The sequence below is a fragment of the Microchirus variegatus genome (genome assembly GCF_963457635.1).
Source record: "Microchirus variegatus genome assembly, chromosome: 5".
Taxonomy (NCBI): Eukaryota; Metazoa; Chordata; class Actinopteri; order Pleuronectiformes; family Soleidae; genus Microchirus; species Microchirus variegatus.
Genome location: NC_139806.1, coordinates 6,526,404 through 6,544,180, shown reverse-complemented (window position 1 = coordinate 6,544,180; position 17,777 = coordinate 6,526,404). Strand labels below are relative to the sequence as shown.

Sequence of the window (17,777 nt, the reverse complement as noted above, 5' to 3'; positions counted from 1 at the left end):
GCCAATTTTGCATAAATACGTTCCCATCTAAAGGAAAATAGATGACGTTTATGAGTGGCAGTTATTACAAGTGTTAAAGGAGACATATTATACCTTATTTCTGCAAGTGAACCTAGTTCCCTGGTGTCCTAATGAACATGTCTATGACATGCTTTGGTCAAAATACCTTAAGGATGAAGCACCACAGCAGTTCAATCACTCTGCCAAAACAGCCCTGTTCAGAACGCTCGCTTTTGAGTGCCTGTCTCTTTAAATATGCAAATGAGACACAGGAAACTACGTCAGCGTCACTGAGGCTAACGGCAGCTAACAGCAGTTAGCATTTGGAAAAGCCATCATTTGCCAACTCTAGCCGGCACATTGCCGTCATATATAAAACACATAAATCCTCTGAGGCTGGAAGTTTGTGTAGAACTCTGTGCTGCACTGCGCAGCCAAAAATAGAACACTTTGCAGACTTCCGCTCTTCAGGATGTTATTGCCCTCGCCTGCACTCACGTGTTTTTTAGGGACAAAGTGGACAACAATTCCAGGAATGTCTCATTGTGACGTGGCAATGAGTGCGGAAGTCAACATCGGGTGTTTTATCTCCTGTACTTAGACTGAGTCATCTTTTTTCACACTTTGCCTACTCATAGGGCCTCCAGAGTCCCAAATATAAGTATTAAAATGATTAAAAAGTTGATTTTGCACAATACGTCCCCTTTAATCTTACATCCAGCACCTTCCATATGACTGTTTGACACTTGCTCACAGAAATACAGCTGACACGTTTGCACTCTCACCACCAAAGAAGAGGCGACTCTCTGCGGCGACAGGGAAAGAAGAGCCGGCATGAGCGCCGCCTCCTTCCTCTTTATCCACCGCGATGGTCAGACGTCCTCCTCTGGAGTTCAGCTCCACCGAATGCCACTGCCCATCGTTCAAAGCAGAACCTTGGAACGTAAAAAAAAAGGCCATTAACACAAATTGCCCCGAAAACATTATTTTCCTTTTCATGGGTTTATGGCTTCGCGCGGAGCAATTAAGTCCTGCAGCAGATGTTGCAAGATTCATGCTCCAAGAAAAAGAGGGCAAGCATGGGCACTCGTGTAGCCACGATCAAATGATCCTATCACTCCACAGCCACACAGCGACCGAGCTGCCATTTGGAAACCGAATCCCTGTCTTTGTCTCAGTGAACATTATTTAAAATAATGCGATCGCGCAACGCCAGAGAGTGATTTGGCAAAGAGGTGAAATCAGGAGTCCAGAACAGGTGTCTGTGACTCATTGACCTGCGCCGTGTCGCAAGCAGCCTGGTGAGTCTGGATGTTGTGCAGGATTTGAGTCGAATAGATCAATATCTCATTATCTCTCTCTATTTTTTCTGAGCAGCAATGTTTTCGTTCAAGAGCAAAACCTGTCGTCTTCTCCTGCTTTCAGCTGCACAGAGAAAGAATGATGGGGGGGGGGGGGGGGGGTGGGGGGGTTGTGGCGGGAAGCTTTGGCAACAAGGATGACACAGCAGACGGGAAAAGGAAGAAGAAAAAAAAAAAAAGACGGTGTTCTAATTGACTTTGTGGGAAGAAAGAAGTACTTGTGTAACTATTTGCTCTCTGCCTCATCCCTAATTTATTAGAGACGAGGTAATGAGTGACTGTGATTCTCCAGCTGCAGATTAGCAAACACAATCAAAGGAATCTGATTTAAAAAGAAAAAAAAAAACTACAAGAGCAAAAGTATAAAAATTAAATGATGTTTGTCATCCAAATACTAACTCTAACCACTGATTATCAAGTACTGGGTTTACTAAGGCTACGTTTACACTAGCTGGATATTTTGATAAATGGATATTTTCTTCCCTCCTTAACCCGCATAAATAAGCTGTCGAGAGCCATCGTAACTACTCCAAGCCTGCGTGCGGCAGTGTAGGAAGAAGGAGAAAGCCATACAAGCCGATCAGAATCCTCATCGACAACATCAACAACAACGACTGACCTCTGACCCTCGATGTACGCTACGTAACTATATGAGTGACAGCAGCGATGATCGCGACATCCTAAAATTCTCACGCCACTCCTCCGGGACCTCATCAATAACCTCATTCTCAAAGTTCTCCCACCTGACAGCAGTCCGCCCAGGTCGGACCCAAAACCTGACGACGCTGACGCCGTCTGGCTCACCTCCGAGCCCTAAAGCTCCGTCACGGAGACGGCAAGAGCTGCGATTGGTCCTCAGGACAGGCCGAGCTAACGCTGCTCTGTGCCGGCTCACAGTGCGCACCCGAGCGTCCACAGAGGCGGAGCTCATCCTCAAATTATCTTAAAACTGCGTTCCGTGACACAGAAAAGTGAGAAACGGCCACTGTTTCAACAACAACAGTCTTTCTCTCTCTTTCTCTCTCGACGCCATTGCATCACTGTAGCAAGAAGCACAACAACCTTGCGCAGCGACCCCTACTGATCGGGGACATTTAATGTATAAAGGTTGCATTTTTGGAGCGTAGATTGCCTAAAACTCTGTTTTTCTCAGTTTGCATGCAAACACAAACACTTTTGCCAGAGTTTTTTATAAAGAATCAGAGGCGAAAACGCTGTTTGTGTGTAAACAAAAGGCACAAACGCAGGGCAAAGTCTCTGTTTTTAAAAATACCCGTGCTAGTGTAAACGTAGCCTAAGGCCATAATAGAGGATTCCCACAGGTTCGTTGATTCTAATGCGATTTGCAAACACAATATACCATTGGAACACTGGAAATGGGCCTCTATACACCTATGTACATATTCAGGGTATCCGCGGGGTCTTTTGAATTTGAATTTAAGGCCTTAAAATGTCTTAAATTCTCCTAAAATCTCATAAAAGGTCTTAAATGCAATTTTGAAAGGTCTTAAAAATCTATTAGTCTCACTTTCAAATGTTTCCATTTTTGAGGATGCACTAACATAACTACAACACGGAACTAAAGTAGGTAGCTAGTGTGCTGTGCGCACGCCGCGGTGTGTTGCAGCTTAGCATAGCAGCGGAGAAAACTTAACGAAAGCCCACAGCTAAGCCGAATTGCTTGCATAAGATGGGTAAGTGCAAGTTCAATTTGTGGCGCCTATTTTCTTGGGTCTTAAATTGTATTCATTATGGTCTTAAAAAAGTCTTAAAAAGTCTTAAATTTCACTTGTTGAAACCTGCAGATAGAGACCCTGATATTCCATTAAAAACCAGACGTTTGCAGCTAGAATAGCCGTTTACCACATTAACTTTGTGTACATGTGTGGGATTAGATTGTACTGTGACGAGATAAAACAGTTCAAGCACCACTAAGTAAGTACCAGTCATAAGAGTAACCAACCTGTGCTGAGCTCCAGCAGAGTCCTGCCAGCCTTGTGGATCTGCAGGCGGAGCCTGGCCTCACTCAGGTACAGCCAGACGACTCCGCCTTGCTGCGAGAGTTCAAAGGTGAGCAGGAGCCCGGCCTTGTTCCACGTCCTGAACTGAAACCCTACGGACACGGCCCCCGGAGAGGGCGCCGCAGCGGCGGGCCCGGGCAGCTGCAGAAAGCTCTGGGGGCCGGGGAACGTCACGGCCACGGAAATTGGCTCGGCACAAGAAAAGGTCACATTGCCCTGAGACGGAGAGAGGGAAATTCAGAGAGGAGGTGGAAAAAAAATGATTACTGGACAGATAAAACAACATTGGAACATGAATATTAATCGGTTGCAGAGGGTGTCTCAAAGTGCCCTCGTGTCGCAGGGATCTCATCAGCAAGTCTCCTTAAAAAGGACATTGGTATTACCATAATGATAACAGCAGATTAGGAAGCCAAACTGGGGGAGAAAAAAAGCCCCAAAGTCACCTATAGCTTGGATGTAAGAGAGAGATAAAGGATGAAAATGGAGGAAAAAAAAAAGGTGCGTGTCAAGCGCTGCCATATCTTGGCATCTCTATAACAGTCCAGTGTTTTGAGTGGTGGTAATGGCTGCCACTTCATCGCTAAAGCTGCAGCAGTAATACAGTATATTGCAGTCCAAGCTCTCTACTGGGAACATCCCGCCTGCCATCTCGATAACACTCTGGACACACACATGACATTTAAAAGCCCTTCGTGGTGCCGTTTAAGTGATGGACAATCATCTCTGTTGGAAAGAGATGAGTGAAGGTAAAAGTTACCTTTAAAAACTTCACAACACTCACCTCCTCTGTCAACAGTCTTATTTTCTGCGTTCGCACATTTAAATCACCATTTACTGTGTGTTTTTAAACGGCGACAAATACCTGAGGAGCCGTGGAATCATTACAATTACCATGTGCAGCCACGCGCGAGAAGCCGTACACCTCTTTATTGAGGATTCATGTTTTTTTTCCCCTTTCTTTCTGCAGTCTGAACCTTCAGCGTAATGAGAGAGCAGTTATTACTCTCCAGCAGAAATGCTTCACAGTCTCCACACAAAGCGACCAGTTCCCACTCATTCATTGTGAATGCAGGAGAATCTGAACGTCCCGATGGCCATGATAAGGAGGCGACTTAACTGTCTGTGCTCCCTTTTGTCCGGGCTTCATTAACCAGCCAGCGGCTCATTTAGCAGATGCACCGACATCAGAGCTGTAAATCCAATATTTTCACCACTGAGACTGAAACCAACAGAATCACTGACATGGTGCATTCCCCGTCTCTTACCTTAAAGGTACATTATGTAATAAATCTAAAGCAACTGGCCATAAAATCCTCCTAATATGTCACAGAGACTCAGGAATAATGTTCATATAACAAACTGAACTCACCAACAACAACAGCACAGACAAAATATTTGCATTAAAACAAATATTTTGCAGACTGCAAATCATGTTTATGTTTTGAAATCATGTTTTTGGCATGTGGCGCCCCCTACCGCCGTCCACCAATCATTGCAGTCAGTAGAGTCTCAGCTGCCGAGCAACCACGGGTTGCCAGTCACGTCAGAAAACGAAACCTAAAAGACCTCGGTATTTTGAATTTGAATGTAGTAACCGTTTTTGGCCACATTCTTACATATGGCACCTTTAACTTACCAACAATAGCAATGAAACACGCGACGTCAACTCCTACCCTCACACTAACCTAAATCTAACCATATGATGAAGAAAAAGATGTATCTGTGCAGATGTGTAATGCACTGTATACAGAACTGGAATTCTCTTAAGATTTGGAGGTGAATAAACAAATGGAAATTTTTACATAATTGCAATATAAACATATAACATCCCATGCTCAATATATGATTATAATGTAAATATATAGTCCATAATGCATATTTATTATCCTTATCTTTACTGTCTTGCAGTAAATAAACATAAATAAACGTAAATTTCCCCACTGCGGGACAAATAAAGGACCATTTAATCTAATTAGTGTTAGAGCACGACTGTGCAAACTCACACCTTTTTGCGACCACTTCAGGCCGCGTCAAAATGTACGTATTTAAAAGGTTTGGTGAAAAAGCGTGGAAAATCGGAAGTGGGAGGGGCTAAAGAGTGACGCAAAAAAAGTGCTAGTAGGTCATCTCTTGTCGGGTTTAACGTACATGAGCGAAACTTGGCACACACGTTCATTAGGTTGTGCTGTAAATAAAAGTCGATGACGAGTGTCCCGTGAATCCTACAGGAAGGCCGCCATTTTGGATTGAACGTGAAAACGGAGGCGTTTTTTGGCGAATTTGCACCAAATCTTTTAAGATTTTAAATTTCCATTATTTTAACCAACAAATAAAGAGCAACTCAAAAGTTATGTACTGCAGCTTTAAAGTAATGCCAAGGCAAAGGTTAAAGGAGGCAGTAATGTAACATTAGTGATGGTTACTGATGAAAAACTTACCGTCAGAGTAACTCGGCTGTCATTTTGCTTTGCTCGCTCCAACAAGTTGAGGTCGTTGTAGAGCAGGTTTTCCAGGCAGCCATGGAAGCTCCTCTTTGAGAAGAGCTTTGTCTTCTGAGAACCGACGCTCTGGACTGCACCTGCGCTCAGCTGGTGAGGGGACAGTGTGCAATTATAGCTACAATATCTGCTTTTAGAACGACAGTTCTTCACTTCAACTGCACCAAAAAGAACTTTGCAAGGAAATTATCCAAATTCTCAGTTGCTTTTTTAATGTCAGTCACGAGAGTTTCTCGTCTTGGTGGATAGAAGCTGTGTCCCAGGACGCCAAAAACAGTCAGACGGGCTAACGGGAAAGCATTTATACTGGATCCTCACAGATCCAGAGAGATTAAACATGAGCTTTGAAACGCGCTCACAGCGAGTGGAAAGAAGACGGAGCGAGTGAGAAACAGATTTTTGTGGTTAGCTCTCTGGGAAATAACCGACTCGTACGAGTCTGCGCGGCAACGTTAACCCAGCAATTACTTGCATTGCGCTGCCCCGTTGCTAATGCCATGCCATGCTATGCTATGCTAACACGACCCATAACACTTCCAGGGACAATAACACATCTTTAACTGGTGGAATCCGGAGATGAATGTTTGCCACAAAGCCAGAGTCAGATGAAGGGGAAGTTAATCAGGAAAGGTGAAGACGTCAGGATACTGCAGGTCTGGAATAACGTCCTCTCTGGCTGTTTCCAACCTCGTAAAAACAAGCTGGAGGCATTTATAAGGATCAGATATATTCAGTCTGTCATGTGTTTTTTGCGATATATCAGTCGATCACTGTGGATTTTAAACTGTGACGAGTTGAATCCATCGCTCGTCCCGTTCATTTTTGCTGCCAACATGGCGGTTCACCGGGACCGCGTTATATGTAACATCTGGAGCTCTGTAGGCTATGGCTACATTTTATAGATATACAAATCCGGGTCACTTAGAAATGTCCTTATTTTTTTCAATAAATATAACATCAAATTAATCACAAATACACTCTATACATTGTTAATGTGGTAAACTACTATTCTAGCTGCAAACGTCTGGTTTTTAATGGAACATGTACGTTGTGTTCGCTAATCGCGCTAGAAGGCTATTGGATGATTAGAAAACCCTTGAAAACCCTTGTGCAATGATGTTAGCACAGCCTTGACTGTATTTTTCTATTCATTTTGCAACTCTTTTGATGAATAAAAGTGTGAGTTTTAATGGAAAACACAATAAATGACTTTATTGTCTTTTGGCAAAACATGACATTCTCATTTTTAAATCTATGCAAACATAATTACAGCTATAGAAGGTTCAGTGTATTTCTGCTAATAGACCAGACGAAGTGTTACAAACTGGACCTTTACAAAATTCAATATTCTTTTTGAACCTCACCTGTTCAATGTCCCAGTGGTCGAACACTGCAGGGATTTGAACCCTCTCCGTGTGCTTGTCCACAGTCAGGTTGAGTTGCGAGCAGCGTCTCTCCAGTACGACACGGTGCCAGTGTTGATCGTCTAACAAGCTGCCGAGGGAAACGAGAACCTGAGGCTCTGACGATGAAGTCCCACCTGAAATGGAGGAAAAAAACGTGATTTTCTGATCTCAGTGAAGCTTTCTTTAGTGTTTGACCTGAAGCCAACATCAGAGAAACGGTAGCTTCCACAGCTTCTTCGCCGTAATTCATATTCTGCTATTGTCAGAGTCCCACAGCGAGGACCACGCGGAGGTCATCCTCTGTCATCTCATTAGAAACGACTTGCATATCTGCATACATTTGAATTTGTGATAAAGCCTAATCTGAGAAACTACAGAGGGAACACGGTGAGACATCGTTAATGATAGATGAGCATCAGCAGGTCTGAATTAGAGGACACATTTCAGTATTCTCCAAAGAACTGGTGAGAAAGAGCTGACACAAAAAAAGGGAACTGAATACAATCAGTCATTAAGAATGTATGAGCTTATTCTTTGGGGAGAGTCAAAACAGAGACAGTTGATGATGGAAGACGATGGACAAATGAATCTTTGATATTTCCGCTTGTTTAGCTGAGACGATGTTTTCGCAGATAAAAACTGAGAAGAAGTTCATTCCCGGAGAAAGAAAGTTAGGACGTGGAAGCTCCAGAGTTCCAAAGTGATGAAGTGTTTGATTACTGTATAAGAATGAATGGAACAGCGACAGCGTGAGGCTTCAAAATACATCATCTCACGTCACCGACATTGATTAATGGGACAATTATGAAGCTGAAGGAGGTGGAAAAAGATCAGCGACGACGACTTTGTGATTGAGTTTCTCATCGGATGGATGATGTGATTCCTCGATGGAAAGAGAGACTGCGAATCGATACGAAAGATCAAAGAGCAAACAAAGAGAAAATGAAAATGCTGATCGTATTTACGGTGCTCCACGCTCTCTCTTTCCTTTGTCTCAGGTTTTAAAAAAAAAAATATATATATATATTCCTCCCTTCCAGCAGTGCTGAGATCAAAGAGGAGCAGCAACGTTTCCACCAGCTCTAGACGTCAGGTCAGAACCGGGTCAGAACAATCACTCTTTAGTTCTTTTATTGGGGAAATGGTCTGAGTCCTTTGTAGGGTTTGAAGCACATTGGAACAGTCCTTCAGTGGGTCTCAGCTTTGAAATGCAGCCGTTCCAGCATCCTTTGTCCAGAATCACCCTTCCTGCACACAGCACTCCTCCCTGCTTTGTTTCTGGCGACAAAAAGGAATTTTTCCGATTTCAGTCTGTTATTTTTTCGGTCTGGGTCAGAGATCACTGGTAGTCCTCCATGTTTTACTTTGCTTTAGGTTCAGCTTGATTCATGATCGCACAAACATTAACAAGGCTTTATGGGCATATTTTCTGGCTTGACATCGTCTCCTCCTTTGGTTTTTTTTTTGGATCCCCTTTTGTTTCGCTTTGGTTTATTCCAGTTGATCCTTTTTGTGTGGCATAACGGTTTTATCTGAGCTTTATGTAAAACCTTGCTTCCTCTGTGACATGGACCATCACAACTGGGAGGTTTAATTTTTGATTTGATATCTGTTGCTGCACTCTCTAAATCAGGGGTGTCCAACTCATTTTCACTGAGGGCCACATCAGCATAATGGTTACCCTCAAAGGGCCACATGTAACTGTCATACAGAATAAATGTAACTAAATGTAACCAAATATAACGTGAAATAAAGGTAACTTCCTTGTAACATATTGATAAATAACTTTCCGTATTTATTACTTGTTCAAATTCACTCGTCGCATGATGATACACTGCGATCTAGTGGCGGTGCCGTCACTTTAGCGGGTTAACGCGATCGCCATGCATTGTGGGAAATGTAGTTTATGGTCAACCAACGCCTTAAGGCAGCATAGACCTATTTTAACACAGATTTTTTTTAAAACAATTAATCACTCGCGGGGCCACATAAAATGACGTGGCGGGCCACATCTGGCCACCGGGGCCTTGAGTTTGACACGTGTGCTCTAAATAAACCGTATAGGTGAGTGTGAGAGTGATGTTTGTCTCTCATGTGGAAGATAAAGCGGTAGAAAATGGATGGATTTGTTGCTACAGCAGGGCAAAACACCATGATTATTGACAGCAGACTGACTTGTGATCGGTTAAGCAGGTGTTTGAAATACAATAATAATGTTTCTTTAACAAGGCTCCAAAAATCAGGTATTGACACGATTTCAAACACAACTCCACTTAGTACAAGATGGTAACATTGATATTTGGGGGTTATTTTGGCTTAATTATACAAGTGGGATGTAGTTTATTTATTTTCTAGATGTATAATATGTTAAGAACAAAGACGGTTGGGTTGAACCTGTAGTAAACGACGAAAAAACCCCCTGCATAAACAGTATTTGTTGTGTTTTCCATCAGGATTTGTAGATGAATCTTCTTTTTTCTTGTATTATGTCACATATTTAATCGCTCTGACCGGTCGCAGGTTCTGTCCGACTGCATCCTGAGGCGTGCGCTATTGGCGCTGCTCAACAAACCAATTTACAAACTGTAAACACGAGCAAACATTCTAAGTGTGAACTGACACAGCAGTGGATGTTTGTAATTTGTTCCTTGGAACTTGACAATAAACGGAGAGTTTGCAGTGCCACGGCTAAACAACAGTTTTTTTACGTTGTTTTTTTAAAAACCTGGGATAAGAGTTCAGGGGAAAACTGTGTGGTGCTTTGTTGAGTTTAAAGAATACAGAACAGCCGCATGGAAAAACCTAATGAGTCCTTGAGCAAGGACTGTTCTATGAATTGAGATGTGGGTCAACATCAATCAATAGGTTACTTCCTGATGGGAGTGTGAATGAATGCGGAAAAATATTAACAAGCAACGGGTCAGCACATGTGACAAATTTGAAGATCAGTGCGATGCCGGCACAGGAGAAAGGTCAGGGGGGTCTCGTGCATCAAAGTCTGTTTTTATTCATGAAACAGGAAAAAATGGAGCCTGGACAAAAAATGGAAACGAGAGAAAACATTCAGAGAGAGAGCAAGGCCTTTCAGTTTCCTACAGTGTCGATACAACTCTACCTCGAGTTATTTCGGAAATGTTGCAGAGAGCGTTTACCTTTGCCAAGGATACAGTTGTCAGTTGCCTGCAAATGCTTGAGGTTCTACGTGGAAACCACCTCCAAGAATTCACGAAAATACAATAGAAACTAAAATATATTAATAATAATGCATTTCAAGACACTCAAGGTCGCACACAAATATGTCATCTGTTAATTCCCTTAAAGGTGCATTATGTAATAAATCTAAAGCTACTGGCCACAAAATCCTCCTAATATGTCACAGAGACTCAGGAATAATGTTCATATAACAAACTGAACTCAGCCAAAATATTTGCATTAAAACAAATATTTTGCAGACTGCAAATCATGTTTGTGTTTTGAAATCATGTTTTTTTGCATGTGGCGCCACCTACCGCCGTCTACCAATCATTGCTGTCAGTAGAGTCTCAGCTGCTGAGCAAACACGTGTTGCCAGTTACGTCAGAAAACGAAACCTTAAAGACCTCGGTATTTTGAATTTGAACGTAGTAACTGTTTTTGGCCACATTCTTACATATGGCACCTTTAACTACAGTAATTACGGTAATATAATTTCATCTTTTAGTTTGAGGAGTACATTAGCTAAGAATATGTGCAACCAGGGTTAAGTAGAAATGTCTTCTGTGCGGATGTGTTGCTCCAACAGTAGAAGAAGTGCACTTCTACTGCTCTTCCTCACACGATAAAGACGAATGAGGTGGAGAATGATGCGTTTGTTGTCTTTATATCAACTCTGTGTTCTAAGATAGAGCTGCTCCTTTGCTTTAGTGTCGGTGCGTTACTTAGATTTGCCTCATAAAGTGAACTGCATCTGTTTGGACATGAGCGCATTAGTGTTAGCACAGCAGAACAGACCATGCATGAGCTCAGGGTCAATGAACACAGCAGATGTAGCCTTGATTACACAAATCTATAAAGTAAAAAAAAAAGCCAATGCAGAGAAACAGAGACGGGGGAACAGGGGGAGGGAAAAAACCGAGGACAGAAAGAGAAGAATAATGGTGGCTATGTGACCGTGACAAATGGAGAGCTGCAAGAGAATATTTATGATAGCAAAACACACACAAAGTCGAGAGAGGAACAGAAATCGTGAAGTGATTCATGGCTTTTAATTTCAAATATCTCTAGTTTCTCTCTTGACTTGAGTTTTAAAGAAGACGGTGTCGCTAACATGTTACGCGAGGCCTCACACTGACTTTGTTTTCGCCCTTTCACACCAGGCACAGCTCCGCTTCCTGAACCACCCGGCACATTCACAGTGAAAAAAGTAGATTAATACACATTCACAGTTGGTGCAGTGCTTAACAATAACAATCTGAGCCATTTATTGGGCGAAAAACTAGCGCTTATGATAACTGTCCCATAAGATTACACTGCAGACATTGCTGCCAGTCTTGAGCTGCTGCCACGTGATTGGCTGATTATTATCTGTTTAAAAAGCATTTGAACTGCTGTACCTTATAAAGTGGTCAGTGAAGTGTTCGTACCTTTCCCGAGCAGCAGCAGCAGCAGCAGCAGCTTCCCTCGCTCTAACGCCACGCTGAGGCCGAGTCCTCGCTGTCCGTCCGCGTGCAGCAGCGTCCCGGAGTTCCTCAGGGTTTTAAACTTCAGGGAGACGACTTCTCTTCCGGACTCCGTCCTCGAGCCGGGACTCGTCATCGCGTACGCCAGAGAGCTGCCGTCGCCGTTGAAACTCACCACATCGGAGACTGGGAAAAGAGAAACGAGAGAGAGAGAAGATTTCTTGTGGGAATATTGCGTTTATGGCTGTGTTTCCTAGATTTGACCTTGTATTGGGTTTTTAGTTTTTTGTGTCTGTTCTGTTCTCTTTGTTTTATTTTTAGGTTTTCCATGTCGGTCCCACCATAATATGTTTGACCTGTGTCCTATTTGTCTCACCCTATGTGCTCATCTCCGTCCTCCTGAGTGTATTTCATCTCCATCCTCCCCAGTGTCTGCATGTGTTCATTTTGTTTCAGGTCTTAGTTCTGCTTGTTCCTGCTTTTTAAAGACTCTTTTTTGTTGTTGTTGTTACTTTTTGAAATCCTTGTGTCCATTTGCGACCTCTAACTTACACTCCATGACAGCGAAGGGATAATTCGACCACTATATTCTGTTGTGTCTGTTTGTTTTCTCTATTATCAACCCTTTATTCACCAGTTTGGAGAGAATAACACAAATAAAACAAATCCAGAAGAGGCAGAACAAATGAGGTCATTAAACCGTGAAAAAGAAATCACTTCCAAAAAAGGTGTGTATATACAACTCAAATAGGTTTTATGGTCTGTTAATCTTCTGGATTGAGTTTGTGTTATTAACAAAATTATGTTCAGCACAAGTGGTAAAATTGTGAGGACGTTTTTGTGTGACCACACAAGTAATATTGTTACTAAAGAATACATTAAAGCTCCCATAGACCTGAAGTTCCAATTAACGCTGTATTTTGCTGTGTATCTTCGCCATTTACCTCGTTTATGAAGCCCTAAAGTTTGGAAACAAACAGTTCAGCCACTGCTCAGAATGTTGGGTTTTATTTATTTATCGGTCTGAAAAAGCCTGGAATTGTGACTAAAGGATCCCGTCTCTTGAACAGCAGATCGTCCTGCTCCAGGCACGTCCGGTTGCGTACATTGAACCAAAGAAGAAGAAGAACGTCCGTTGTGGAGGTGTTTCACTTGCGACATTGTCTTCTGACTCTGGGTCTGACTCCGGGTCAAAGTCGTAAAAGTGACTGCGGCCGGGAGTCGTGACAAACCCATTTTTAAACATTGTTAAAACAATGTTTTGATAATGAGTAGCAGTGCATCCACCGTTCCAGAGGGGGGAGCAGCGCGTCTGAGAGCTGAAGTGATAATTATGTCATTTCCGGGTATTGGCCAATCGCAAGACAGTTGGGAAGGCTCTACGCTGGCTGGCCAATCACAACACAGTTCTGTCTTCTGGGGGTGAGATTTCAGTCTGAAACACCGTGGCTGAGGAGAGCTTCAGTGAGGAGAGATTTCTCTCAGCTCAATTACAGCAACTAGGAGGTTTTTGACCATATGTACAACATGTATGTAAGTAGACCTCCATAACTCACATATGTGCGATAGGACCGCTCTATGGGAGCTTCAAATTAAAGTCTGACACATACAAATCAGGGATTCATACAAACGGAGCAGTAGCGACGTTGAATATAGACATTTATGAACGTGCAAAGTATGTGAAATTGGTTCGTTTTCCACCTCCAAAGTTCTAAAAACGGAGAGTTGTGCCAATTAAACAGTTGAAACATTTCCTGTCGGAGCGCAGGGAGGTGCGACGTGCGGGAGCGTACGAGGTGAGAATAAATAATGAGCATGACGGAGAGAGCTGTCGGAGGTAAAAAAAAAAAAAACTGTGTTTATGGGATGTATGGGAAAGATAATGCATGCAACAGAACAAGCGGATAGGAGTGGGTGTGTGATGATGTGCTAATGGTTTTGATGAAAAACCGACTCCAAACTAACGCGGTGATACAGTGTGAACAAGAAAACAAAGCAACAGAAATCAGTGTGACGAAATCAGATTGTATTATTAATCAGATTAAACCAATTAAACACGCGCACAGTTTAGTCTACATAACATTTATGAAAAATACATTATTCTTAAATGATGAAGCTGATAAATGAAGCTGAACAGACTCTCCTGCAGCTCTATACAATACTTACAATAGTATACTGTAAATAAAACAATATATTGTTCAATTGTAATCAATTGCACCGCAGGATTATTTTTTTATCGCGGGTTTAAAAGTCTATGAATTTGCAATTCACAACAGTTTTCACAGGGAAAAACAAGAAAGTCACTTCATGAACTTTACTTGTCGACTTGACATGACCTTCGTGAAAGACTAAAATATGGTTACCATGGTGATGCACCTATCCCCACTTTTTTTTTTTCCCCAGAGACGATAAGCAGACTCACTGTAAGGACAGCCGTACGTCTCCAGCCGCAGTCCGATCCGCCCGTTGCGGTTCCAGTCCAGAGGGATGAGGCGGAGGAAGCGAGCGACCGCTGCCTGCTGCAGTTTGTACTGAACCACACTGTCTGCGTTACTGTTACCTGGAAAAGACTGAAAACACACACGCACACACACACACAAGGATGCTTTATTATTTTGTGGTAGAGCGTTCCATCCATCCTCCACGTGAGGGTTGCCAGTCCATCTCGGGGACACAGAGACAAAATAACCATTTACTATCACACTCACAGTCAGTTAAGAGTGTCCAATTTGCCTAATCCCTAAATGTGCATGTATTTGGACTCTGGGAGGAAACTGGAGAAAGGTCAATCTGCACACCAGTGTCCGTAGCTGGAGAAAGACGCATTCCTCCAATAGACAAAGGAGTCTGCCTTTCCAGGCCGTGTTTTCACACCTATTTGTCTACTGCAGGTATCGGGGAGCTGACTCCCTGCGGACGTTGTAGGAAGGTGCAAGTTCAGTCAAGACATCCGAGGAAAAGTGTGATGGGCAGCTGTAGCTCTGAGACAAAGAAATTTAATTTGCCATTACAGCACACAGAGAGAAAACTGCAAGCTCCATGCGGAAAGGCCCACGTTCCAACCGGGTTTTGAACCCAGGTCTTCTTGCTGCAAAGGCAAGAGCGCAAACCACTACACCAACCGCGTGGCCCTGGAGAGTTCACTGATGTAAATCGAAAATACTCCTCATAAATACATGTTTTTGTCACATTCAGCCGTGAATGATGAGTCAGAGAATCAAAAGCATCATCTATCTTGCGACTGTCTGAGTCAGTGGTAAATTGTGGCACTAGAGGACACATCATGTGATTTCTGGGGACCGCGACTTTTAGTCCAAAATGTCATTTTTGTCAGAAATAAAACAAAAACAAAGTGGTCGTCACACTGTGTAAATGTGCCTCTAACTGTCGTCGTTTTCCCCATGATATTGTCCTGGATTAGCACTAAACAGTCTGTTTACGTGCATATGAAACTGATGTGTCCGTGTCTCTATGTGACTCCGGGCTGATTGCCTGATGGATCGTTGTCGCTCCATCTCTCCCATCTGGCTTTCTATCCTAATTACATCCCTCCCTTGAAGTTGACACGCAGGTTAAGTGGCTCTCCCACTGCTGAGTGAAAGCTTAGACACATCATTAACTCATTCGTTCCTGTTGGAATCATAAGAGCGGCGCTGGAGGAGGAGGAGATGCTGCGTTGTGCAGTTTCATTTCATTTGTTTGCATGTTTCATTTGTTCCTGCCCCCCAATTTATCCCTTAAATGCTTTAAGGGAACAATCAACTTCTCTGTTAGACACAGTAGCTGGAGGCATTTCAAGAAATTCTACTTGTATTTCCTTTGAAATACATTCCGCTCTGGATTATGACTCGCTACATACGACCGTGACAGAAATACTTGCTTTGTTTTTGTTTTTACTCCAGGGCAGCGCTGTAATCTCTAGGATTAACATTTCACACAGGCACCTGCACGTACTTCTCGATGAGTTCTCACCAGCTGCGACTCCTCTATCAGCTGTGCACCAAAAGTTTTTTTCTCGACTCGTCGCAGAAATCTTATTTTTCACCATTGTTTCTATTTCTTGGCTGTATTTTAAACAAACGACTGCAGAGGAGAGATTCAACTTCCTGTTCACACCAGACACCAGCTGTGTGTGTGCCTGAACGGTGACTACATGGTATGAGGGGCCATAATTCCTTTTTTTACCTCTCACAAAAACAATTTTACCTCTCACATACACAATTTTACCTCTCACATACACAATTTTACCTCTCACATACACAATTTTACCTCATACATTCACAATTTTACCTCTCACATTCACAATTTTACCTCTCACATACACAATTTTACCTTTCACATACAATTGTTTAAACCTCTCACACAGAGGTAAAAAAAAATTGCGTGAGGCATAGTATAAGAAAACTTGTGCCCACTGCTTCTCTGGTTCTCCTGCCTCTTTTGTTAGGTTCCATTAACGCTAATGGTGTAGTTTCTGGCTTTTTCAGCAATTTGCGAAATGCCCATTCTGAATGAAAAAACATTACATGTTTTTACCTCTCACATTAATTTTTTTTACCTCTCACATTACATTTTTCACCTCTCACATTAAATTTTTTATACATTACATGTGAGAGGTAAAACAGTTGTATGTGAGAGGTAAACTTGTGTATGTGAGAGGTAAAATTGTGTATGTGTGAGGTAAAATTGTGTATGTGAGAGGTAAAAAAAGGAATTATGGCCTACACGGCCCCTCATAATATGGCATTATTCTTGTTGTAAGTAAGAAAAGGATGGAAAAATGGAGAGTTTGTCATGAAAGCACACACATTAATGGGTTTCAGCTCCTGTGAGGTGAATTTCATCTTCTTCTGTTCTATTTTGGGCAGCACGACTGCAACACATTGCACACACAGCCACAGCCATAACTCAATATCATTTTCTTCCATCAGTCGGAATATCGAAACACTTGATGTCCACTGAGACAACGGGGAAAAAGACGCCACATAGTGACCACTTTGGAGTTATTTTAGTCCTGAATATGTTTCCAGTGCAGCCGTGACATCACAGTTGCACTGTGGGTAAAAAAAACCTATGTTGGCTGTATTCAGGATTTTTTAAATTTCAAAGTGAAAGATCGAGGCATAAGTTTGGCCGACCAACACAGAGGTTCAGAAACTTTATAAAAGTGACGGTTTGTGTGATTTTCTTGTGGAAGATCCTCAGCTCAATCTCAGATTATCGGGATTTATGCGACACAAGGCCATTTCCTTAGCGGCGACACGTTATAGCAAAGCTCTTCTCTTGTGTTTGTGTTTGTGCTCACACCCGGTTAATAATCCATGTCAGTGCTGGAGATTGCAGGGAGACAGAGGAGATTGAAGATGCAGGCAAAAACAACAACAGCAACAACAACACAGCAGCTTTTGAATGCTTTTCACGCACACACACACACACACAGGACTTCTTTTCCCTCATTGATTTTATTATCGGCTGGCACTCGCACACTGCACCACATGCATTGTCTGGGCCAGAAAAGTGTCTCTCTGCTGCCTCGCCTGTCCCCGCTCTGTGTGCGCATCGTCGGCAGCTTAAGTGTTTTGGCAACAGGTCCACACAGTCAGCACAGCTCTTTCAGCGCTTCATGCATTATTAATGAACCGTCAAAGGCTCCTTATGACTGTGATTATCTCGGCAGGACCCGGCTGATCCCCGCAGGCCGTCGCCACTGAACACCGTGACCAGGTGAAAATGACTGTAATAGTCCGGGAGAATTAGCTGTGATGAACCAAAGAGGTGTTTCCTTTACAGTGTTTTTTAATTTACTCTGGTCTTATCTGTGGTAATATAA

General features: G+C 42.7%; 1 protein-coding gene across 1 annotated transcript in view; it reads right to left on the bottom strand.

Annotated features, from left to right (window-relative positions):
• The window catches only part of LOC310926728 (contactin-associated protein-like 4), a gene marked incomplete at both ends in the record, with an annotated part of 107,498 nt that overhangs the window by 48,592 nt on the left and 41,129 nt on the right, over window positions 1-17,777 (bottom strand). Inside the window, 6 exons of the mRNA XM_083888915.1 lie at window positions 786-935; window positions 3,325-3,598; window positions 5,824-5,973; window positions 7,248-7,423; window positions 11,912-12,133; window positions 14,370-14,517. Of these exons, the coding sequence (XP_083745041.1) occupies window positions 786-935; window positions 3,325-3,598; window positions 5,824-5,973; window positions 7,248-7,423; window positions 11,912-12,133; window positions 14,370-14,517 (1,120 nt within the window). The remainder of the gene's footprint in view (window positions 1-785; window positions 936-3,324; window positions 3,599-5,823; window positions 5,974-7,247; window positions 7,424-11,911; window positions 12,134-14,369; window positions 14,518-17,777) is intronic.